Here is a 21,609-nt window from a genome sequence, read left to right as displayed (position 1 = left end):
CCCGCTGGCCATGGGCACGGGCACGGGCACGGACCCGCGGGCCCTCGCTCAGATACACCTGCAAAGTTCGCCGGCGGTGTTGCCAGGAAGTCCGGGCTGGGATTGGTTTCCAAGACTTTTGTTAATGGTACGCTTTGCCCAATGTGACCCCCCCTTTAAGGCTCATCCGCTCAACCACAATTTCTGTGATCATCCAGCCGCACCCACTGTTCAGCGCGCCCGCCTTTTTTCCACCACCGCTGCTGCCAACGTTGACCCTAAAGTTCCCGACTTCCGTGATTATGAAGCCGCTTCCCCGAACAGGAACCGCGCCGTCCAGTACCTGATGGTCGGCGGCTTCGGCGTTCTTTCCGCCTCAGTCGCGAAGTCGACCGTGACCGAGTTCTTGGGCACCATGGCAGCCTCTGCGGACGTGTTGGCCATGGCCAAGGTCGAGCTCGACATCAACTCCATCCCCGAGGGCAAGAATGTCATCATCAAATGGCGCGGCAAGCCCGTCTTCATCCGCCACCGGACGCAGGATGAGATTGAGGAGGCGCGCTCCGTTGACTGGAAGAGCCTTCGGGACCCGCAGCCGGATGAAGCCCGGGTTAAGAAGCCGGAATGGCTGGTGATGCTGGGTGTGTGCACCCATCTGGGTTGTGTACCTATCGGCGAGGCTGGCGATTACGGAGGATGGTTCTGCCCTTGCCACGGTTCTCACTACGACATCTGTACGTTTCCACGTCTTTCCCTCGGCTTCCGGTCACTTACTCCGCTCCAGCTGGCCGTGCTCGTAAGGGGCCTGCTCCTCTCAACCTCGAAGTCCCCGAGTACTCGTTCAACGATGCGGAGGGCAAACTCGTCATCGGATAGACAACATGAGCATACACGGAAGTATTTACTGCACTATGTCCCGGTAATACTAGAACAGCTTGTTCGACTGGACTGACGAGAGCTTGCATCGGTGCCCGACACGGAAGAAGTGCTACTGGCCAATCACGAACGGAAGCATTGCGAGTTGGGTCATCAGACCGCCGCGACTTGAGCTAAGGTCAATGGGCACGAAACAAGCAGATTTATCAACTATCGACATAATATACACGATTAAGGAGCGTGTAGGTGCAAGACATTGTGATACATTACGATTTTCTGGGCGGTACGACGATAAGCAAAAAGAGCAGAGTGATTACTATTACGAACGCAAGGGAAAGCTGTTGCAGTGGCACGTCAATGACGTCGAGCGTAGTCCCCGTTACGCCTCTTCATAAGGGCAAGGAGCGAATGAAAATCTACTATGGTTGTCTTCGGCGACTTAGTATGGGAAGGCAGAACGCGGCTGCTCGTACACTCACAAGGGCTAGGCTCCGGTACGGACACCCTGGGCCCACAGATACGCACGACTTCGTGTCTGCATCCCTGGGCTAAGTAGAACGTGGCGCTCCCGAAGTCGAAGAGACAACCAAATGCGTCGCCGTACCCCCACGAGCTGAGTATGGCGTGAATACGCCGCGCAAGAGCCTTCGTGTCCCCGAGCTTCGACATATCATCGGTGTCGGATGGCGGAGTACCCTCGGAATCTTCCTCTTCTTCGTCGACCTCATCAATGACGGGCTGCAAATCATCCGAATAAGTGAATGATAGAACCAGTGCACAATGTTCCTCTACCAAGGTCACTAAGAAAGCGGGCGGAGGGGGCGGCGCCTCTTGCGGAAAATAATCGAGCGTTGGCCGCTGGTGCGAAAAGACGAGTTCACAGAGCGCATATAAACAAACGAGAGGCACGCAAACCTCAGTCGGCCCCATTTGTTCCCTAAGAGAAGGCCTGAGACGGGGGTAAGGGTGATAGCGACGCTGCCATGCGCTCCTATAGCTGGGGAGCCGCATTTCGGGAACTTCCAAAACCATGCTGAACGATGAAGGAGGCGAAGGCCGGAGAGAGAGGGGGGGAGGGAGGGAGAAAAAAAGAGAGGGCGGCATTTTGGCAAGTTGGCAGCCGTTTTACGAGATGGCCAGCCGAGGCTCGCGAACCCACTGCCGGGGAGCATCGGCGGCGCGGTCTAAACCATAACGGTGCGGAATTTGCGCCCGAGCCCGGCTTCCACCCACGCAGATCTGCCATGCTCGGACCGCGCGCCGTCGTTTACGACACCTCCCTCTGGCAACAACGACTGAGGGCTCCCAAGACTGTCATCGACTTGGCTCTGTGTCTGGCTCTCAACGCCCTCGCGAGGTCAACACACGCCACATGGGGCCCGGTCACTGGCGCGGCGCGGAAGCAAATCGACAGAAGCCCTTGGCGACAACCGCGAAGACTGGGCGGACTCATGGGCGAGTCGGTACTCTATGGCGACGAGCTCGACTGACTGGAACCTGTGGATATGTCAGCGTCATGCATACGCGTGCCGCCTGCAGCAACTCCTGGAGGCTAGAGCCCGGTTCAGCTTGGGCTCAACCACTGACTACAGGGCTTTCTGACGAAAAGCCGACTCCACAGAGGCGGTCGAACCGAACCCCTCCAGCCATCATCACAGACCACTTGGGTCCTCCCTAGCCTGCAGCCAGCCCTCATCGCCATCTGGACCTCTGCACGCCATACGGGACACCGACGCGCGCTCGGGTCCGAGCCTGGGAATTCCGTGACTCGACGTGCGCCCTGTCACGTCACGCACCGCCGATTGATGGCGGGCGTCGGGACCGCGTCACATTGCTTTCCAACCACGACGACGCCCTGTAATCCAGCCATGGCCCCCACCCCTACTCGTGCTGAGTTGCCCGAAAAACCGCAAGACGAGGTAGCGACCTCAATCCTAAGCACAAGAAACGCCATGAAGAAACTGGACAGAAGGACACATCCTGAAGAGTGTGACGTGCAATGGCGCGAGGCTGTCAAGTACCTCGACGCAAGAGCAAGAACAACGCCGACTGAAAAGAAAGATGCAAGAGAATATTGGCACATACCTCAAGAGACTTGTGAGACCGACCCTGTCTGCCTCTACGCCAGTGCACCGTCCTGCCCCTCGAAACGGGCGATAAGCTGAGACCGCTCTTGGCCGCTGTTGTCCAATGGATCTTGACGATATCCGGTCGCAATATTTCGGCGGTGGTTTGTGAGTATTTCGTCCGATGCACCAGGTCGTCCAGTTGGTCTGGTGTCCGTTACCGTCCCATTGGCGGTAGCTGGTATCAGCGCTGGTAGAAGACGTCGGGCTTCGAGTGCGTCAAAGGCAAGAGCAAAAATCCCAATGCAAGAACGAAGGCATCTATTGGTCAGTCAACGGCCGGGTCGTGGTGAGCGTCGTCGACCCATGGTCCGCGCTCGGTCGATGCGTGTCGGTGGCGAGCCCGTTTACCGAAGGTCTAGCCGCTCAAAAATTGCAAGCGCATGGCAACAGACTATCCTCCGGTCAGCCAAAGCAGCCAGCACAAAAGGATGCGGGTGCGCTCGTCGCGGTCGAGGTCAAGATCGACCCCCCACGCGAGGGCGGAGTTGAACGTTTTAGCCCGTTGATAGGGGCCAAACCCCCTCGCTCTCTGCGGCCTTGCGGTCTTTGTCTCCCCCTGCAATTCCTGGTACAATTCTACGCTGATTCGCCGCTTCGTTCTCGCTGCCAGAATATTTGTCGCCGCCACCTTGGAGAAATTCCGCAGGAGGCGTTTCTTCCTCCCGTCAGGCGCTGTTCCTCCCCGCGAGCTCCCTGCCTCTTACACTGCCCATTCACCGTGCCATCTTCGATACGCAGGCCAAAATAAAGTCAACATCACTTCGAACGCCCGTCACCCGTCAAACCTGCCGAAAATAGCAGATCCAACCGTCAGCGAACAGGAGCGGACGGGCCGTGCGGAGTAGAAGAGCGACGCAGCCGCTCTGTGTGGCTTGAACATTTCTGACACAAATGCGAGGGCAAGGTCAACTAAGCCTGGTACGAATCGTCGAGTTTTGTCCATATATGCGATTCCGTCCCTCCCAACAGATATGCGATTCTGCCTCTTCTCTTTCCAGACGTGCCTTCGCTCAATACTGCCCTTTCAGAATCTCCCATCTCCCCGGTCCCGCACCAACCAGAAACTCTCGCGCAAGTACAGAAACCCGCCAACTTCGCTGAATAGTGTATTCACACCGTGAGCACCACACAGACAGTCATCACCACAGTTTCGGTCTCCCCAACCTCATGATATCAGCTGAGTCGTCCGTTTCATTGTCTGGTCGTTGGCCAAACCGAGGCCAGAGTACCTCTATCAACACTTGTTTGGACCGGCTTTCGTCCCGGGGTACCACATTGTCTGTCATTCCCCATCTCATGTTGACGCCCCGGATGTCATCACCGTCTAGCTCGCAGCGATAAATACTCTGCATTACCGCCGTGGATCCGAGTTGAAATCAGCATCGTTTGCAAGATTATGTGACCAATTAACATCAGGTTACCACCCATTTCTCAGGTGTAGAGCATAATCAAAACTATATTGCACGATATAGGAATTGGCATGATACAACAATGCGCAGACTGTTTGAGAAGCGTGAGACGACTGAAAGGAATAAACAACAAAGGAGAAGCACAGGCGCGCGCGCAGGGTACGCAAGGCCCAGGTATATAGAGAAAAGGAAAGGGCAAAACAGTTCTAAAGGGGCGGAGGCACGGAGAAAGTCTATCGCGAACCACACAGCTCGTAAGCACCTGCAGGGGAACCCAGGAGGAAGAAGAAGAAAAAAGCGCGGGAATAACGATAAAACAGCGCGCGAGCGACGACATCGGAACACCTGGTCGGTTCGAGGGGAAAGGGGGGAGGGGAAATGGGGAATGGGGGGCAAATAATAAAGCGGCGTTATGGAAACAATTGGAGGCGGGGTGCACGGCGTCTCTATTCCGCCGCGGCACCACCCGGGAGCTGCTCTAATGGCGGAGCGAATAAGATACGGATTACCTGTACAGGTTAGGGTACGTGTCGTGGGCCGGAATGTGTCGTTCGTCGTTGGGTGGCTTGAGACCAGGAAAGCGGCGCGCAGAGGACCCAATAAATTATATGGAGGTAGGTTGCGCGTTGAGCTGATTTCTTTGTTTGTTTGTTCGGCATTCAGCGTAGCATGATTGTGTGTTCACCACGGCTCATCGAATGTGACGTTGCTCACGTCCAACCACGGGTGGTCGATCATGTCCCTAGCCTGCGCCCGCTTCTTGTGGTTGGGCTGCAGCATGGGGAGCATAAAGGCGCAGAACGCCTGCGCGTCCTCCTCCTTGAAGAGGTATTTCTCGACCATCACGCGGTCGAGCGGCCACACCTTGAGTGTCTTAATGTAGCGCAGCGAGCCAGTGCTGTCGAAGATCTCGCGGCTGTATCGCCCGTGCATCTTGGCTTCGAGCTCAAAGTCGCCAAGGAGCTCGATGATCTGCGCCATGTGGTCGTCGTCCTTGGTGAATAGCTCGCCCTGGCCCTGGGGGTCGAACAGGAACTCGGCGGTGAGGAGCTCGAAGATGACGCAGGCGAGCGACCAGATGTCCGCGTTCGGGCCCCAGTCGGAACGACCGACGATCGCTTCGGGCGAGCGGTATTGGCGGGTCTGAATGTCCTCCGTGTAGTGTTTCTTGGTAGGCGTGGCGTTGCCGAGGTCGGCGATCTTGACGGATATTGGCGGAATTGGAGGTAGCGGGAGGGTCTCTTCGGGGGTCGGTTCGCACGCTGGCACGGGAGTGGGTGCGGTGGTGCCAACTGGGGTGATGGTGGTGGATGTGGCGACAGAGGGCGTGGGAGCGGCTAGGGTATCGCTTTCTAACTGGTGCTCGCGTGAAGGGGCGGTTTGAGATAGCAGCGAAGGCCCCGAAGGTTTCGCGAGCGCTTCGCTGCAGTGTGGCTGTATGGCGGTCGCAGATTCAACGGGAGAAACAGACGCCTCAGAGCCGGATGTCGGGCGAACGGACTCTGGGCTGGTAGAGGACAACGCTAGCTTGGACATCTCGCTCCCCAGCGACGTCGGTGGCGTGCTCGAAGCGGCCACCGAGGCTGATACCAGAACGCTTTCGATCGACGCCGGCGTCGTGCTCACCGAGCTGGGGGCCGAGTGCGAGTTGGCCTTCGCGGTGCTGGTGCCCGCGGTATGACTCTGACTCAGGCTGGACATCTGCAGGCCTCTGCGAACGTGCGGCGAGGAGCCGGCGGAGGTGGAGGGCGAAGAAAGCGGCTGCGAGTCGAATATCTCGACCTGCCGGGCTAAATGGCCGTCGCGTGCCTGGTTGGCGGGACGGGCAATCCGCACACCAGATCGGGTCTTGGTCGGCAAGGGCACACCGACGCGCCGCGAAGTCGGGGACGGCGACATGGAAAGCTCCGCTTGGATGTGCGATTCAACATCCGGAATGGAAATCACTATCGCGGCAGGGCTTAAGAACGGTCTGTGCGGATGAAACATAAAAATCTGTGACTCACTGATATTCTCCGGCTTGATATCCGTATGTACTAGGTCGCATTCATCGTGAAGATATTGCAAGCCGAGCAGCACTTGCTTGGCTATGACCTTCACGAGATTGATCGGAACGCCCTTCTTCTTATTGCGTTCCAACAAGCTCAACAGGTTCTCGCCTAGCGGTTCACAAACGATGCATACATGCGTGTCGGTCGGACCAACATGCTGGAAAGCGTCGAAGAAGGCGACGACGTGCTCGCGGCCTGGATGGGACGTTGGTCCGGCGGCGACGCGGCGGAGGAGCTTGATCTCATCTCGGGCGGTTTCGGCGTAGCGGCCGGCGGACTTGACGACCTTGAGGGCTGAGTGGCGGTTTTCGCGCGTGTCCTTGACGAGCCACACGGTGGAAAAGTGGCCCCAACTGCAGGCCGTCAGAATGGGCAAGAAGACGAGATAGAGGGGAGAGGGGTTTGTATTCACCCTAGTTTGCGCAGGACATGGTAGCGTCCGTCCTTAAAAGTATCCTTTACCTTGACTGAAACAGGAAAGGAGGATCGATAACCGTTTTTTCCGCGGCACACGAGATAAGAGACGGACTGGGTAAGTAACCTCCCGAGTTGTATTCTGCGGGGGACTCTTCGTCCTTCGACGAAGGTTCGGGGACGGGGAGGATCTTGGGCCCGGTGGGGGTGACGACGTACTTGTACTTGGAGCACTGCTGCTGAGTGGTGGCAATCTGATGACGGTATCGCGTGCGGCGATGAGCACAGGGCGGCGTCGGACGTGGCTGGCTCGGACACGGGGGCGCACCTGTTTTGATGCCATTCACCTGGGGAATGTCTCGCGGGACCGAGGAGTGTGAAGGGCGGGCAAACGAGCGTCGGACGGTGCGCGAGTCAGCGCGGGCTGTCAGCCTGATAAGCCCTTCGCCTGTGGCGCGGCCCACCCGAACTCGCCCTGGGTGCAGCCACGTGACGGAGATCGCGCACGCAGTCCCAGTTCGGCAATCGCCAGATAATGAACCGCAAGGAGCAATGCGCGACTCGGCGCTCGATGACTACGCATCCGACGGCCTCTGCGAGCATCCTCCGCAGAGCACCGCCGTCGGATATATAGCAATATCACCACGGCCCCGCCGCCGTCCGTCGCGATGGGCTCCCACCTCAAGCACAAGACGTTCATCGGCGCCGTGGAGGACGAGTGGCAACTCTACAGGTCTGGGCTCGCGTTCTCACAGCGAAGGTTTTGCCGCATCAACTGACGCCTCGCTCTCCATCGGGGCCTTCTTTCCCGACGAACATCCCTCGCGAATCCCGATGATCTCATTGGCGCACCACCCCCAGCGATAGTGCGGCCGACTACACCATCGGCCCTCCCATCGGCTTTGGCGCCTCCTCCATCGTCTACGCCGCCACCTACCACCCGCTCGAGATCCAGTGCGCTGTCAAGGTCCTCGACCTCGATGCCCTCCCGCCCCACGCCCTCGGCCTCCTGCGGAGGGAGACCCGGCTGATGTCGCTCTCCAAACACCCGAACGTGCTGCGTGTCCGTGGAAGCTGGATGAACGGCCACAAGCTCTACATCGCCCTGCGACTCATGAATGCCGGCAGCGCGGCGGATGTCATGAGGTACGCCTGGCCCGGCGGCATGGAGGAGGATGTCGTTGTCTGCATCCTCAAGCAGGCACTCGAGGGTCTCAAGTGGGCATCCATCTCGAAGCATCTCGTGTTACTTAACTCGCATGCCGTACAGCTATCTCCACGTGAACGGCTTCATTCATCGGGACGTCAAAGCCGCGAACCTTCTCATCGACGACGACGGCACCGTCCTCCTGGGCGATCTTGGCGTCGCCGCCGACCTAACAGAGCACGAATCCTCAGGCACGTCCTGGAAAGGCGAGACGAGCGCCAATCCCCGGCGACTTGTAAGCTTTGATTCCGCCGCCCACGCCCACGCGCATGCGCCCGTCAGGGAGCGCCCGCGGATAGGCAAGCGCAAGTCCTTCGTCGGCACGGTGAGTTTCATTTCACTGCGGGCTGTCCTGAGGCACCGGCTTCGCGGGCGACCGATGCGTCCATTTGACTTCGCGTCATATTCATTCCTGAGTGTCTTCTACCGCCCGAATGGTGCCCTTCCGTCCTTCTTCTTCTTGAAATTGCCCGCGCATATGCATTTGCGTCTTGAATTTTTCATTCCGCTTCCGTCGGGGCGCTTGCCCGGCGTTCTGTGCTGAGCCCCCTGTCTCTTATCTGACCAATGCTACCGAAAATTGCACGGAACGCTGACGCGAAACGATGACCAGCCGGCATGGATGGCGCCCGAAGTCATCCGTGGTAAACAGTACGACGCCAGCGCTGACATCTGGTCCTTCGGCATCACCGCGATCGAACTCGCCCAGGGTCGGGCGCCACGCTCGAGGGAATCCTCGCATCGGGTGCTTCTGCAAATGTAAGTGAGACAGAACCCATCTTTCACCACTCCACGCTCAGCGGCCTCCATCTCTCTTCCTCCCCTTGCCGCAGAGTGCAAGATGCGCCTCCCACGTTCAAGCGCGAGGCCGGCCCGCACAAGTACTCGCGCGCGTTTCAGGAGATGGTCGAAAGTTGCCTGAACAAGGACCCCGCCGCGCGTCCCACCGCCGCCGCGCTCCTGCAGCTTCCGCTCTTCAAGTCCGCCAAGCGCAAGTCGCACCTCGTCCACACCGTCCTCAAGGGCCTCCCCCCGCTCGCGCAGCGCCAGGAGCGCCGCAAGCTGCCCTCGGTGCACACGCGCACCTCAATCGATTCATGGGACTTTTCGCTCTCGCCGACCACATCCGTGTACGGACATGGACATGGACACAGCCAGCCGCCGACGGTGTCGTCCGCTCACCGCCATCGGTTCTCGATCCAGAGCCAAGAGGCGCTTTCCGTAACCCACGAGCGGGAGCGCAGCGCGGAGAAAGAGCGCGGGAGGATGCCGCGGAGTGACTCGCGTGTCAGCATCCCCAGTATAAGTAGCGGAGTGGGGTTGCGGAGCGGCGCTACTAGCAGGTCCCACTCGCGCGCGGTGTCGTGGCACGATACCGACGACGACCAGCCCCTCGCTGGCAGTGGCATCCTCGCCGAGCCGATCAAGGAGCTGGATGTCGACCCACTGTCGTCGTCTCCATCGAGTGCGGGCCCTGCTCCTGGACCTACGTCACCCGCGGACCGTCGGATAGCCGAGCTTGTCCGGGGCGTCCAGGAGGATGGAGTAGATGTTGACGTCCACGAGGTGTCGCTCACGCACACGGCGTCCGTCGCTCCTGTCCCTATACCGCTGCCCACTGCGGCCTCGCTGGTCCATCTACCCTCCCCGCCGTCATCCGACGTGCCAGGCTTGACTCCGGAGTCCGACACGCTCGGCGTGCCCTCCTCCCTCCCGCAGCTTTCTACGTCGCCATCGACGCACTCGACGTCCTCGGGTTCCTCCATCTCGCTTTCCAGTTCCAGAGCGCCCCCGGCCGTACACGCGCGCAAAGGCTCATCCTCCTCCGCATCGGGGAGCAAATGGCGCAAATTCAGTTTTGGTGCCGGTGCTGCCGGTGCCAAGCCCGGCGTTATGTCCAGTCTGCTCAGGAAGACGGCAAGCGCGCGGGGGGCGGCGGCCAACGCCGTAGCGAAGGCGACCAAATCGTGACAGTGTTCCCCAGCGGGCCAAGCTCAGCGGCTTTTCCTTCCGGCCCAGTGCGCCTTCGTCTCAGGCCCAGTGTGTCCGGCCCCGCGCGCCTCTGTAGATATGGCCCGGTGTGTCTTTTGGATAAGCAGATGGCAATCGCCCCGACGGTGTTCGATACCAGTGACGTCGCTTTGCGTACGATCGCTTCATCCGTTGCGCTCAGCGCATCACCTTTGTATCATTATGATCATATGCATTTATTGGTCCTCCGGACACTGCGTTGCGTGTACACTTGCACCAACTGCGTTGATCATGCATGCCATTGCTCAATGGTCATCGCGGACATGGGGGGCGACCGTCAGACTATATTTCGTTCCTGTCCTTATAAGCTCGCCCTGCATCATCGCGTCGTACAAGGGTCGCATCGCAAGTACATGGTCAGATATTGTTGTCATACTTTATGACACTCGAAATATTCCGCGAAGGTTTTGATTTTTCGCGCTGCGTCGATAGGCGAAGCGCACTAGGGCATATTGTTTCAGGAGGGCGGACCAACAAATACGTCGACGGCCGTGTAGCTGGACCAAACGGTCTCGTGTCCCTCGGAGTGGTGGCAAGAAAGTGCAGGTCCAGTACACCGACGAACACCTTTTTCGGGAACTTGCGGCCCGCGCTGGGACCCGGTACCGAATCAGAATGACTCACCGAGAGAAAATGAGGGATGGCCGCCGCCACAGAAGCGACAGTGTAGTCGCATCGTATTATGGATGGGCGTACTTGCACATAGCCAAGGGACGTAGGGACGTTGGGAACGGATGTTTGATTCGACTGCCATACTCGGAAATGCGATACCAAAGGGATATCCTCAGTGACTTCGTTTCTCATCATTACTGGTACGGATCGTAGATAACGGTAGCAGGAGTCGATGGTGTCTATTGCATAGGGCGGTTAACATCTCAATAAATGATTATGCAGGTACAAGGACAGCGGACAAAGACGTCTTGCCTGGAAAACGGATCCGAACAGGGAACATTTTGAAGGAAGAGAAAATGTGCGAATGCGAGCAACAGGCAACTTATCTGATTGCGGTCAAAAAATATAGGGACTGTCCGGAATATGAGTAGTATCCATCTGCCTCCGGGAGGGTGCACTCGACGTGCAGTTCCTCGGTGCTACATGCGCCCCTGCCTTCCCCATGTCCCACTCAACACATCTGTCCAGTACCGACTTTCGGCCGCTGACTAGGCCCCCGATCCTGTTTCTTCTTGGTCCACGTAGGAGGAAATAAAGACGGTGATTTTGAAGCACGAGAGTCGTAGTCACCGTCCGTAGGTAGGCCGACCGCTTGCGGGCGGCATTGCTCTTCTTAGAAATCCGGTAAAATTGGCACGAGAAGTGGCGTCGGCCTTCCCAATACGACAGCGAGTGGGGCTGAGGTTTGAGCAGCAGATGCAGGGCGTAGAGCTCACTGAGAGGTCATCGATAGCGAGCGGTTCCAGGCGGTTCCCGTCTGACTGTGGCTAGAAAGTTGAACTCCGCCGTCGCGTGTAGTCGACCTTCACCTCAACCTCAACGAGCGACACTCACCTGCAATATTGTCGGGCGCATTCTACCATCGACGGAGAGCTCGTCGATGTGTACCTGCAATTTTTGAACCGTCAAGTCTTCGACAAATCGTGATGCCACCCCCGACCTGCGCGAAAATAGGCCTGCATTACGGACAACTGGCAACACCCGCCCGCGTCACGTAGACGACTTTCCGAGGTCCAGACGAGGACATTCACCGCGAGATCTGGATAGCTTGATGCACTCTATGACGGTTATCTTGTGTACTTCGCATGCCGGCTTGTCCACCGTTGACGACAGCCATGGACAACCAAGGCACCGGATATTTTGCGGGGAGCAATCGCTTACAACTCGATGATTTCTTCGTTGCTTGGCCTTGGATGGAAGCAGCTGGCACCCCGCGCCGGGTAGGCATTTCAAGAACATCGCCCGCTTCGGAAGGGCAGCAAGCCGACGTCGACTGGCGATCTTACAAGGACGCTTAGGTGTGTGCCATCCCGCTGTCTTTGATCATTCTCTTGTTCTTGCTTTTTGGTCTTGGTGTCTTGATTTTATTTGATGGCGTTTTCACACTCCCGGATACATCTGAAGTGTAGCCTTCATTTCGTTTTCATGGGTGGATGCCTTGTTTTTCTCTTCTTCCGTCTTGAAGCAGTCGCACACTCGTTTCGTTGAGCAGGATAAACAGGGTCTGTGTTTGGCGGCGTTGGCATGCGGAACGTAGAGTTCATGAAGAAGGATGACTCGCCGCCCCAGACCGCCATCAATGGGCGAGCGTGACACGTGATGTAACGCTCACGCGCACAGTCACACGTCCCATGCTCCACCGTGGTGTGCGTCGTTCGCGACGGGCTGCCGTTGTCCCTCGGGCGATGCTGCTACGTGCGTCGTCGTAGACGGTGGCTGACGAGAAGAGCCTCTTGCTGAGGACGGCGGCGGAGGGAGGTGCTACCGCGTGCGGGTTCGGGATGCATGCAAGAGATAGTCTGAGTCCTGGGGAACTTTGGCCACGTCCCCGCGACTCCTCCCAGAATCCTGAGCATCCAGAGAACGTTGCATGAGCTCCTAGCTGACACAATCTGTTGTGCAGAGTGATACAGTCCCGCTCCTCAGCGCGGTCGCGTCGAGGAACGTGTACGATGGTCGGCACCATCGTCATCAACGGCCCGATCGTATCTGCGTATTTGCTTCCGCTTCCTCTACTGAGGGGCAACCCCAGACAACCGTCGCGCAAGTAAATCCGTCGACAGTTCGAGACCTTTGCGGCGCCAGCCCGACCTGAAGTTCGGAAGTTCCAGAGGCGGGGTCCAGGGGGCTGCCGTAAACGAGCAGCGGTGCGGTGACATGGATCCGGACGCGTGGGCAGAAGACGGGCCCTAATCGCAAATTTTCTAACCTTTTTCGCTCAGAACGCCGCCTCTCACCTCGGCGCGGCAACATGTGTGCGAGGTCTCGGTTAACTCGCAATATAAGGGGAACCTTGGGGATGACGGGCCTTATCGTCCCTTCCCCTCAGCTTTCTTCATTTGCCCATTCTCCAACGTCGACAGCAAAACTCCTGCGTTCTCAATGGCCCAGGAACAGTCGCAGCTACGTCTTCCTGCCTATCGTGGGTCATGGCAACGTCGGTACCACCCGTATCCCCGTTACCAAGTCTCTACGAGGGAGAGAATCTATTCCCCGCCAGTCATGGTAACGTATCTCTCTCGATGATCGGCGCTCCCCGACTGACGTGTGGTGTGCCAGAATACGGTCGATTACCGCTACGAGCCGCTGCCGCCGGTGCCCACGTTCCTTGTTACTGTGGCAAGTGGACATTCGGTCATGTCTCACCTCTTTCGCTCATCTCCCTTCTAGCCCCTCACTCAGGAGCTCCCGGAAGCGACCAATCGCCCGGATTCGCCTACGCTTCCCGAAGACGCCCCTGTCGCAGAAAATGCGACAGACACACAGGAAACGACCTCTATGCAGCCCGGACCTTCCAGAAAGGTCTCCGAGCAAGACGACACGAAGAAGTCGCTCGCGACGCGTATTTACGATATCCTCAGCTCGTGGGGGTACGGGGCCGCGTTCGGACATCTTTTCTTCCTCGGAGGCGCGTCGTTCTACCTGGCACACGGCGATAGGCACGAAGTCGTCCAGATTTGCGGACCGAGGATTGCCGAGCCCGAACTCATTGATTGTACGCTGCTCTCCCTTCTACGCCAGTGAGACTCGGTGACCGAACATTGGCACGCAGAACCCCACCAATCATTCTCGAAGCGCATAGTTTGCCTCAGGTGCACTCCTTCCCGTGCGTCGTGACTCTTTCCAGAAGTCTCAAGCCTCCCAGCACACACTCCCTTGGCCTTTGTATACTAAAGTTCTTGATGCTAGTTAAGTTGCCCTTGCTTTCGATTGTACACATAGTCAGTGACGTACCAGCTCCTTCGGTTGACACACAGCATATATACATCAGTTTTAATGTACAGAATAGATGCGCATTCAATGACTGGTTGGTTCATTTCACACATTCAGACAAGCACGATATGCAAATACCCTTTTCAATACCCCTTGAGAGCCGTGTTGACATGACCGAGCCATAGACCGTGGAAGATAAGCGCGAGATTGGCGCCGAGGTTGCAGAGCGAGCTAACGCCGTGCAGCATGCCGAACTTGCGGTTCAGCGCCTTCATGGCGTCCGAGGCCTGCGGAAGCGTCGAGAAGGGCTCGGGCGAAGAGAGGTTTGAGTACACGTACGGCAGGGTCATTGTAGTTCTTGCCTTCGTCCTTCTCGAGCTTGTGGCGCTGGAACATGGTTCTGCGGACGCCGTGCTAGTCAGATTGGATAGCTCTACGCAGGCGCACGCCTTCAACACCCTTACCGGCTCGTGAGAGGTCCAACGACCAACTGGTTGATAGTTTGGTTGACTAAGACGAAGGCGAGCGCATATGCCTGGGCAACGTCAACGTGAGTGGGCTTGGCAATGTACGAGAGTACGTCCGGATGGGTCGTGGTCCACATAAGCAGAAGGATGGTGGAGAGCGCTATCGAGACCGAGAAGTAAACCGGGAACGTCCGGTGCTGGAGTGCGCCGAATTGGTGGCGGGCTGGATGCGCGTAGCAGATGCATTGCGAGTCAGCGAAGATGCCCAAGCGGGTGTTCAGTTCGACTCACGCAAAGCTTTGAGGGCTATGAAACCTGATCATGGTGCGGCCGGGTTAGAATCCTGACGGCAACACACACTCCGAATGTTAGAACATCAGACGAACCTCCAAAGAAGGTCACCCAAAGCGCTGTGCAATATGTTTGTTAGCTTAGTACATATGCGGGATGACCGCGTGCCAGGTTGACGTACACATGCCGAGCAGCCATCCGTACAATACCAAGTACAACGACCTGGGGTTAAGGATGTCTGTCAGGGTGGCGAATGTGAGGTACAGTGCTTTGGCCATGGCGTCGTCGTAGTCGTGGTTGAAGTCGTAAGCAGGACAGAACAAGCCCCGGAAGATAAGTAGCAAAGTGAGTAATAGAAGCGACAACCGTACGCACGGGAGTCCGGACTCAGGGGAATCCTTTGCGGTGACGCCACTCACGTGCGAGGGCGTAGCGGTGCACCAAATTTCGGATGCCGGTGTACTGTGAAAGTTCAAAGCTGCCGACTTTCCAGGGCTATTTGTTCTGCGGCTTGAAACAACACAGCTCGCTCCCATCCTCCTCCCAACACCTCCTAGTCCAACACAAAACTAACAAGAAAAAATGGGTGTCAAACGCGAAGCCGGCGCGGAGGTGGAGAAGAACCCGCTCGCAGATGTGGAGTTGAGCGACGAGGACGCTGCCAAGCTGCAAGAGGTCCAAAAGGACATTGCGCGCGCCGAGCTCATTCTTGGTACGTTTTACATTTTTTTTCAGTTGTAACTCGCCGGCTTACATACGGGTTTGACTGTTGTGCAGAGCGTCAAGCGCAGGCCAAACTCCTGACCACCTACGAAAAGCGCCGGGCGGTCGTGAAAGCGATCCCCAAGTTCTGGCCGGTCGCGCTCATGAATCACCCCATGATCGCCATCCACGCGCAACACAACACCGACCAAGCTGCGTTGAGCTACCTTGAGGACGTGTGGATGATCCGCGACCCCGTTGAGACGCGGGCATTCACCCTTGAATTCGTGCGTTTTTCGGACAGTTTCTTGGTGATCAATATCCTAAACGCGTCGTTATTTCTGCAGCACTTCAAGGAGAACCCGTTCTTCAGCGACAAGGTCCTGACCAAGGAGTTCAAGTACGTTCCCCCTCCCGCGGCTGCGAACGAAAAGCCCGACGAGGAGGGCATCACTGCCTCCATGCTTGACTTCTCATGGGAGCGCGACGTCGAGCCCAAGGCAAGGGTTTTCTGAAATCGGAACAAAGGAGCGGGAGCCGCTAACACCGCATGTCGTCCGCAGGCATACAAAATCAACTGGAAGGACGACTCAAAGAACCTGACGAAGCGCTACCCTCGCGTTACGGACGACGTCGAGGACGACCTGCCCGCTGAGCCTGGCACATTCTTCAACTTCTTTGAGATCGCCGAGGATCCCTTCGACGTAAGCTTGAGCACCGCCCCCACTTGAATTCGTCCTCTCAGGCTGACCTGTCCTGCTTTCCATAGATTGGCGTGCAGATCGCGAATGAGGTTTTCCCAGAGGCCATCGACTACTTCCTCGGGAATATGAATGACCAGGACGACTCGGATGACGACGAGGACGACTCCGACGACGATGCCGAGGAAATTGACCTGGAAAAGCCCCGGCCGAAAAAGACCAAAACGGCATAGATTCTGCCCACTGCTTGTTGTATACCCAGCCTGAGTATCTCTCCCTGTAACCTGAGGAAGCCTGCTCGCAATTGCTTCTACGATGTACTGTGCCCGTTGTCATAAACTAATGCGCCATCAAAAAGCCGATCAAAAGCCCCTAAATGGAGTGTATCTGCAGCACGGCGAAGTGGGGTGGAACTTTCACCATACACTGCATTTTTTGGCGGGGCTCCCCGCGGACATCTTTGACCACTGCGGAGAACTTTTACCACCTGCAGATACACTCTAATGAGAGCAACTGAACACAGAAAATATGATAGTGAGACCCCAGTAGAGAATAATAATATGGACCCCAGCGCCGTCGGCGGCTTGAAAATGATGACCGAAGCCGCATGGGGGTGCGAAGTTCGAACGACGACACCGAGAATAGTGCCGGCAAGACTCGTGCCGTCCCCGCATCGCCTATTAGAGACGAGGTCTCCCATCTGCGGCCTGCACGACGAACCTCCTCCACGCTCTCTCCGTTCGCCGACGTCCGCACCCATGCCTCACCGTCCGTCGTACGCCCTCCTCGGCGCAGTCGCCCTCGCTGCGCCCCTCGTCGCCGCCCACGGCGCGCGCCACTTGCATGCACGACAGGCTCCGTCGTCCGGTGTTTCGTCCGTAGCGGCGACTGCCGTTCCATCCAACTCGGGCTTATCGACCGGACCGTCGACCGTCGTGCCGACCCCATCCGTCTCGCTTCTCGCGACGAACCCGACGGCCGTGCCTTTGTCCGACATCTCGTCAGGGTGAGTATGGTGCCAACAGACCTTGCACCCAGGAAACCGAACTGAACGCGACGTGAAATTGCAGGACCATCACGCCGTCGACCATTCCTTTGTCGACAACATGGACCGCAGGCGCTACTCCAACCTACATGTCTGCCCCGGGTCTCCCGAACTGTAAGAGCGAAGATCTTATCTAGCCGAGCGACCTAGCTGACTGGTTGTCTTGGCAGTGGCGACCGTCATCGGGGCCAACTATCCTCCCATGGACGTCACTCCTCCTACCGATTCTCCCGAGGTCCAGCAGTGGATCCAAGAGGTCGCGAACTCTGGCATCCCCATTCCCGATTTCAACGTCACTGTCGCCGGCGGGTGCCCCGCGAACCCGGAGGCCGTCGCCGAAGCCGAAGAGCGGTGCTGGTGGACGTGCAGCACCTGCACGCGCACAACGGACGTTACGACCTGCCCAGACAAGTTCACCTGGGGCGTCACCTACGATGACGGCCCGTCCGTTTACTCGACTAACCTTCTGCAATACCTCGACGCGCATGACATCAAGGCAACCTTCTTCTCGATTGGTTCGCGTGCGCTTGGTCTCCCCGCGTCGCTCCAGGAGGAATACATGGCGGGCCACCAAATCGGCGTGCACACCTGGTCGCACCCGCAGCTGACCACTAAGGTTCGTCGTCACGTTGTGCACACGCCTGCGGTGTGATGGAAATGAGGTCCCGACAAATTTTCACAGACCAACGAGGAAATTATCGCCGAACTCGGATGGACCAAAAAGCTCATAAAAGATATCATCGGTGTGACCCCCAATACCATGCGCCCGCCATACGGAGACATCGAGTAGGTGTTTTGCCGTCTGAGCCTTGCAACGGTACTGATCATCACTCAGTGACCGTGTCCGCAACATCTCGCTGGCTATGGGTTTGACCCCAGTCATCTGGACGCGTATCAGCGCTACCGCAACCTTCGACACTAACGGTACGTGATCTACGAAGCCAATCGCATCCCTGTCCTACTCACGTCATCGGTGACGTCTTGCAGACTTTAGCATTCCCGGCGGTCTCGCAACTCCGCAACAAGTCATCCAGAACTGGAACAACATCCTCGGCAATGCCTCGCAGATCGACACGGGCTTCATCGTCCTCGAGCACGACCTCTTTGCGCAGACGGTCGACATGGCTACCGGCTACATCTTGCCAGACGCGCTCGCCTTCCAGCCCAACTTGACGCTCAAGCCTGTCATCTCTTGCTTGAACAAGCCCATGAGCGACGCGTACATCGAGCTCAATGACAACTCGACCAACCCGCCCGCGGCGTCCGGCGGCCCTGCCACGCTCTCGTCCGGCGCGCCCGGCTCGGCGGAGAACACGGACGGCGCGAGCTCGAGCTCCGCGTCTGCGACCGGCGGTTCCGGCTCGTCCGCCGCGATCGCCCTCACACCCGGCTCGAAAATGGCCGTCGCGACTGCCGCGTTCGGCGTCCTCGCGGGCTTCGTCGTCGTCCTCCTGTAAAGGCAGAAAGACGTCAACCATCAGTAAATACGTACTATTGACGGTTTTCCCTCGCACTGGACTCTCAATATTGTCACCCGCCTGAGTCGTAGTAGCTCATATGCATACATACCCTTCCGCACACCCTTGCAATCCGCATTGTGACCCCTCATGACGTCGTGCGGTCTCACCCAGTATACCGCTCGTGCAGCCGAGCTGCCTTCCGTCGTTTATTAATTCCTGTCTTTTCGTGTCAGCATCTACCGTATCGGGCCCCGGACGCTCTATTTTGCTATCTATAATCACATCGGTTTCGTCTTTTGCACTTGGGTCACGCATTGCAGCCGTCTGCTCGCGGTGGAACCAACATATGTATTCCTGGTTCCAAGCAACTGGAACGCTTTTTTGCTGCGAGACTAAAGCAAAGCACTCTATATGTACATGAAAGGAGCGAGGTTCTTCAAGAGCGAAGCGAGCATTAGGACACAGTGTGAAGCGGAATCAAAGAATGACGACCTCAAGAATTATGATGAAAGGATAATGCCAAAATTATTCTACAGAACCACAGCCAGTATGGAGCGGACGCGCAATAAGTAATGGACGAACATGGGAGGCGCTCTTCACTCCAGCAAGTCGATTTTGGCGTCCGGTCCAGCATTCTGGACGACGGTGATACGGCGACGGCGCCACAGCACGAGACGGATAGCCAGATCCTGGCAAGAGGCTTCAGAGACGATGGATCAGCGTTGGGCGAAACGACTCACGACTACGAGCCCAGTCAGACTGGGGCGCCGTTTGAGCGTGCTGTCCCTTCGCGCGGCGTTTTCGGGGCGGACTACCTCTTCGAGGTTGTCGATGGTTTCGTCGACCTCGTCAATCGGGGCCTTATAGACGAGGTTATAAGCGCCGTTGCACGACGCCTAAGATGATACGCACCAAAACTAGGATGAATAATGGTCGGGGAGGAGGGCGTGGCGGCGGTTGCGAATACCGGTAATCGACCGTTTGCTGGACTGCGATGAAATTTGGGACCATCATCAGGCGAACTGCAACGTACCATGAGTGGGTCCACCTGCTCGCGAACCGAAGGGTGGTACCGCGGGTACGGGTGGTAGCGACGCTGCCATGAGCCGCGGTAGGTGGGCAGCCTGAGCTGGTACGGGGCATAAGCCATAGCAAACGAGTGAAGTTGTTTTGCGAGCTGAACGAGGGACGGATCTGGGGGAGTTGCAATGTCAAGGAGGGAGAGTGAGAGATGAGGAGAGGACGGCGCTGCCCAAAGGTCTTATATACCTGGCGTAGCCGAGGAACGCCGACGCACGTCGAGATTCGAGGGCGGAGGCGGGGTTCTGAACGAAATTAGTTCGTAATTTGCGTTTGCTGGCCTGCATTCTCCCCACGCGCAGATCCCTCGCTCTCGTGCTCCCGTCAAGGTGACGGCAGACCCTCCCTAGAATCCCTCGACGATATCGGCGACTGTCGTTTCTCCGCCTGCCGCTGTTTTTGACGAGATGGCCGCCAGCATTCGCCCTACGACCGGAAGCATCGAGCGCCACACGGATAGGGGCATGCGGAAGTATTTTGGTTGCAACGATCGAGATCTTGGCGGTCCCCGACCGCCGCCGGAGGACGTGAAGAATCTCATGGTGCTGGCGCTGGCGGCTCGTGCATGACTCTGACATTCATCATGGCCTCGTCAGCTACAGTTGCTTTGGCTGGGCTCGCCTCGCCAACACCAGGGTGAATGGAAGCAATTCACGGGCAATCGAGAATCCGGCGGTCATCAACCGCGCCCACGTAGGCGAAGCGCGTGGGCGAGGTTGAACCGCTCGCAAGCGCGGCTGCAAGCGCAAATTTCTGTGTCAAATCAAGTCAGCAATCGACGCTTTCACCCGTCTCCTCGCAAATGCAGGGCCATGGGCTCGGACCAGGATCCGGCGGGCTACAGCAGCCAGCTTCAGACAGCTCGGGGTGACTCCCAAAGCGACAACACCCCCCCGGACCAGCAATTTTCCATCTCTCGCCTCTTCTCTCTCGCTAGCGACTCCATTATCACCATTGCTGCCCATGGCGAGTCAGGTTCGACGCGCGAGCTTTATTCCGGGCGGAAGCGCGGGAATGTGACCCGACTCGTGATGATCACGCTGCGTCACGCCGCCGATTGATGTCGGGCGTCGGGCACGAGTCACGCCGCCCGCCTTCCACCCCCCCCACATCCCGAATCCAACTTGGAGCATTAGCTCACGTTTGACTGTCGGATTGCCGCCATGCAAGGCTGCATCAGCCCCAAGAAGATGGTGCCAATGATTCCCGCGCCTGAAGCGCCGTCAAGACGGAAGAAGTTTCAACTGCCGTCGTCCCCAAGAAGTGTGAACAGAACGCAAGATAGCGTCAACGCCAAAGCTTCCATCTTCAAGCAAAGAAGAGAAATGGGCTGAGAGGCTTGACTGCTACGCACCTGAGGATACATGTGTGACTGCCCGCCACTGTCTCCGTTCATGTTCGCCGCAAGATGATTCGTGGATTGGGGCTTGCACGGCGCCGCCGATACAAGAATGATCCCGAATAGCAAGTACAAGATCAGGGGCAAAATGCGATGCTGTTTGCGAGCTATGGCGGTAAACTCGTCCGGTTCCGTGTTGGCCAGAGGCGTTGCATGATTCTGAGAGTAAGATCCGCCATTATCCGACAATGTATCTTCCAAGAGATGTCCTAGGCGGGCCAGAAACTAGGCAAAAATGTGCCTAACGTCGTCGATAAATCGCAGGTATGGTTGGCGCCGCTGATACCCTTTTTGTGCATATAGTGTAATTGGCAGGTCTTCCGCCGGCTTGACCGTAATTCACGAATCAACCGTCCAAAAATGTAATGCGTTGGCAGGTCAGTTGTCTATTGAGCATAAGTCGAGCTGACGGTGAAAGCAGACGAGCGGCGACGGTTGAGGCAGGAAACACACTGCCCGTCTCAGGCGGCGGGCAGTACTTAC

General features: G+C 57.6%; 9 protein-coding genes across 9 annotated transcripts; 6 read left to right on the top strand and 3 right to left on the bottom strand.

The window, feature by feature from the left end:
- Positions 1–325: 325 nt before the first annotated feature.
- Positions 326–855, top strand: PUNSTDRAFT_56741 (ubiquinol-cytochrome c r; the record flags this gene model as incomplete). The annotated part of the gene is made up of 2 exons (XM_007378512.1): positions 326–713; positions 764–855. 2 exons carry the CDS (start codon positions 326–328, stop codon positions 853–855), a joined length of 480 nt encoding a protein of 159 aa, XP_007378574.1.
- Positions 856–1,051: 196 nt separating this feature from the next.
- On the top strand, positions 1,052–2,847 carry PUNSTDRAFT_48604 (uncharacterized protein). The gene is made up of 4 exons (XM_007378511.1): positions 1,052–1,284; positions 1,335–1,593; positions 1,648–1,713; positions 1,771–2,847. Exon 4 carries the CDS (start codon positions 2,100–2,102, stop codon positions 2,343–2,345), a length of 246 nt encoding a protein of 81 aa, XP_007378573.1. The 5' UTR covers positions 1,052–1,284; positions 1,335–1,593; positions 1,648–1,713; positions 1,771–2,099; the 3' UTR covers positions 2,346–2,847.
- Positions 2,848–4,760: 1,913 nt separating this feature from the next.
- On the bottom strand, positions 4,761–7,254 carry PUNSTDRAFT_79360 (kinase-like protein). Its single transcript, XM_007378510.1, has 5 exons — positions 7,187–7,254; positions 6,974–7,112; positions 6,857–6,911; positions 6,400–6,797; positions 4,761–6,339 (listed from the first exon to the last, which is right to left on the bottom strand). The coding sequence occupies exons 1-5, from the start codon at positions 7,199–7,201 to the stop codon at positions 5,075–5,077; spliced, it is 1,872 nt and encodes a 623-aa protein (XP_007378572.1). The 5' UTR covers positions 7,202–7,254; the 3' UTR covers positions 4,761–5,074.
- Positions 7,255–7,526: 272 nt separating this feature from the next.
- PUNSTDRAFT_94866 (kinase-like protein) lies at positions 7,527–10,286 on the top strand (the record flags this gene model as incomplete). Its single annotated transcript, XM_007378509.1, has 5 exons — positions 7,527–7,591; positions 7,720–8,076; positions 8,129–8,390; positions 8,679–8,824; positions 8,899–10,286. The coding sequence occupies 5 exons, from the start codon at positions 7,527–7,529 to the stop codon at positions 10,034–10,036; spliced, it is 1,968 nt and encodes a 655-aa protein (XP_007378571.1). The 3' UTR covers positions 10,037–10,286.
- A 1,976-nt stretch (positions 10,287–12,262) lies between these two features.
- PUNSTDRAFT_48599 (uncharacterized protein) lies at positions 12,263–13,869 on the top strand (the record flags this gene model as incomplete). The annotated part of the gene is made up of 4 exons (XM_007378508.1): positions 12,263–13,273; positions 13,328–13,387; positions 13,439–13,763; positions 13,821–13,869. Coding segments are annotated over exons 1-3 (506 nt in total), but the record flags the coding sequence as incomplete, so codon positions are not given.
- Positions 13,870–13,993: 124 nt separating this feature from the next.
- On the bottom strand, positions 13,994–15,052 carry PUNSTDRAFT_117368 (uncharacterized protein). The gene is made up of 6 exons (XM_007378507.1): positions 14,921–15,052; positions 14,835–14,858; positions 14,740–14,763; positions 14,446–14,671; positions 14,321–14,381; positions 13,994–14,268 (listed from the first exon to the last, which is right to left on the bottom strand). Exons 1-6 carry the CDS (start codon positions 15,015–15,017, stop codon positions 14,125–14,127), a joined length of 576 nt encoding a protein of 191 aa, XP_007378569.1. The 5' UTR covers positions 15,018–15,052; the 3' UTR covers positions 13,994–14,124.
- Positions 15,053–15,221: 169 nt separating this feature from the next.
- Positions 15,222–16,512, top strand: PUNSTDRAFT_94862 (uncharacterized protein). Its single transcript, XM_007378506.1, has 5 exons — positions 15,222–15,451; positions 15,517–15,728; positions 15,789–15,947; positions 16,005–16,145; positions 16,211–16,512. The coding sequence occupies exons 1-5, from the start codon at positions 15,322–15,324 to the stop codon at positions 16,373–16,375; spliced, it is 807 nt and encodes a 268-aa protein (XP_007378568.1). The 5' UTR covers positions 15,222–15,321; the 3' UTR covers positions 16,376–16,512.
- A 713-nt stretch (positions 16,513–17,225) lies between these two features.
- Positions 17,226–18,644, top strand: PUNSTDRAFT_58697 (glycoside hydrolase/deacetylase; the record flags this gene model as incomplete). The annotated part of the gene is made up of 5 exons (XM_007378505.1): positions 17,226–17,301; positions 17,358–17,803; positions 17,870–17,973; positions 18,023–18,111; positions 18,175–18,644. Coding segments are annotated over 5 exons (1,185 nt in total), but the record flags the coding sequence as incomplete, so codon positions are not given.
- A 313-nt stretch (positions 18,645–18,957) lies between these two features.
- Positions 18,958–21,327, bottom strand: PUNSTDRAFT_140143 (uncharacterized protein). Its single transcript, XM_007378504.1, has 5 exons — positions 21,082–21,327; positions 19,681–20,480; positions 19,560–19,631; positions 19,388–19,507; positions 18,958–19,336 (listed from the first exon to the last, which is right to left on the bottom strand). Exon 2 carries the CDS (start codon positions 20,303–20,305, stop codon positions 19,859–19,861), a length of 447 nt encoding a protein of 148 aa, XP_007378566.1. The 5' UTR covers positions 20,306–20,480; positions 21,082–21,327; the 3' UTR covers positions 18,958–19,336; positions 19,388–19,507; positions 19,560–19,631; positions 19,681–19,858.
- Positions 21,328–21,609: the final 282 nt, after the last annotated feature.

This window comes from Punctularia strigosozonata, assembly GCF_000264995.1.
Source record: "Punctularia strigosozonata HHB-11173 SS5 unplaced genomic scaffold PUNSTscaffold_1, whole genome shotgun sequence".
Lineage (NCBI taxonomy): Eukaryota > Fungi > Basidiomycota > Agaricomycetes > Corticiales > Punctulariaceae > Punctularia > Punctularia strigosozonata.
The sequence above is the reverse complement of the archived record's forward strand: the minus strand, read 5'-3'. Positions and strand labels throughout refer to the sequence as shown.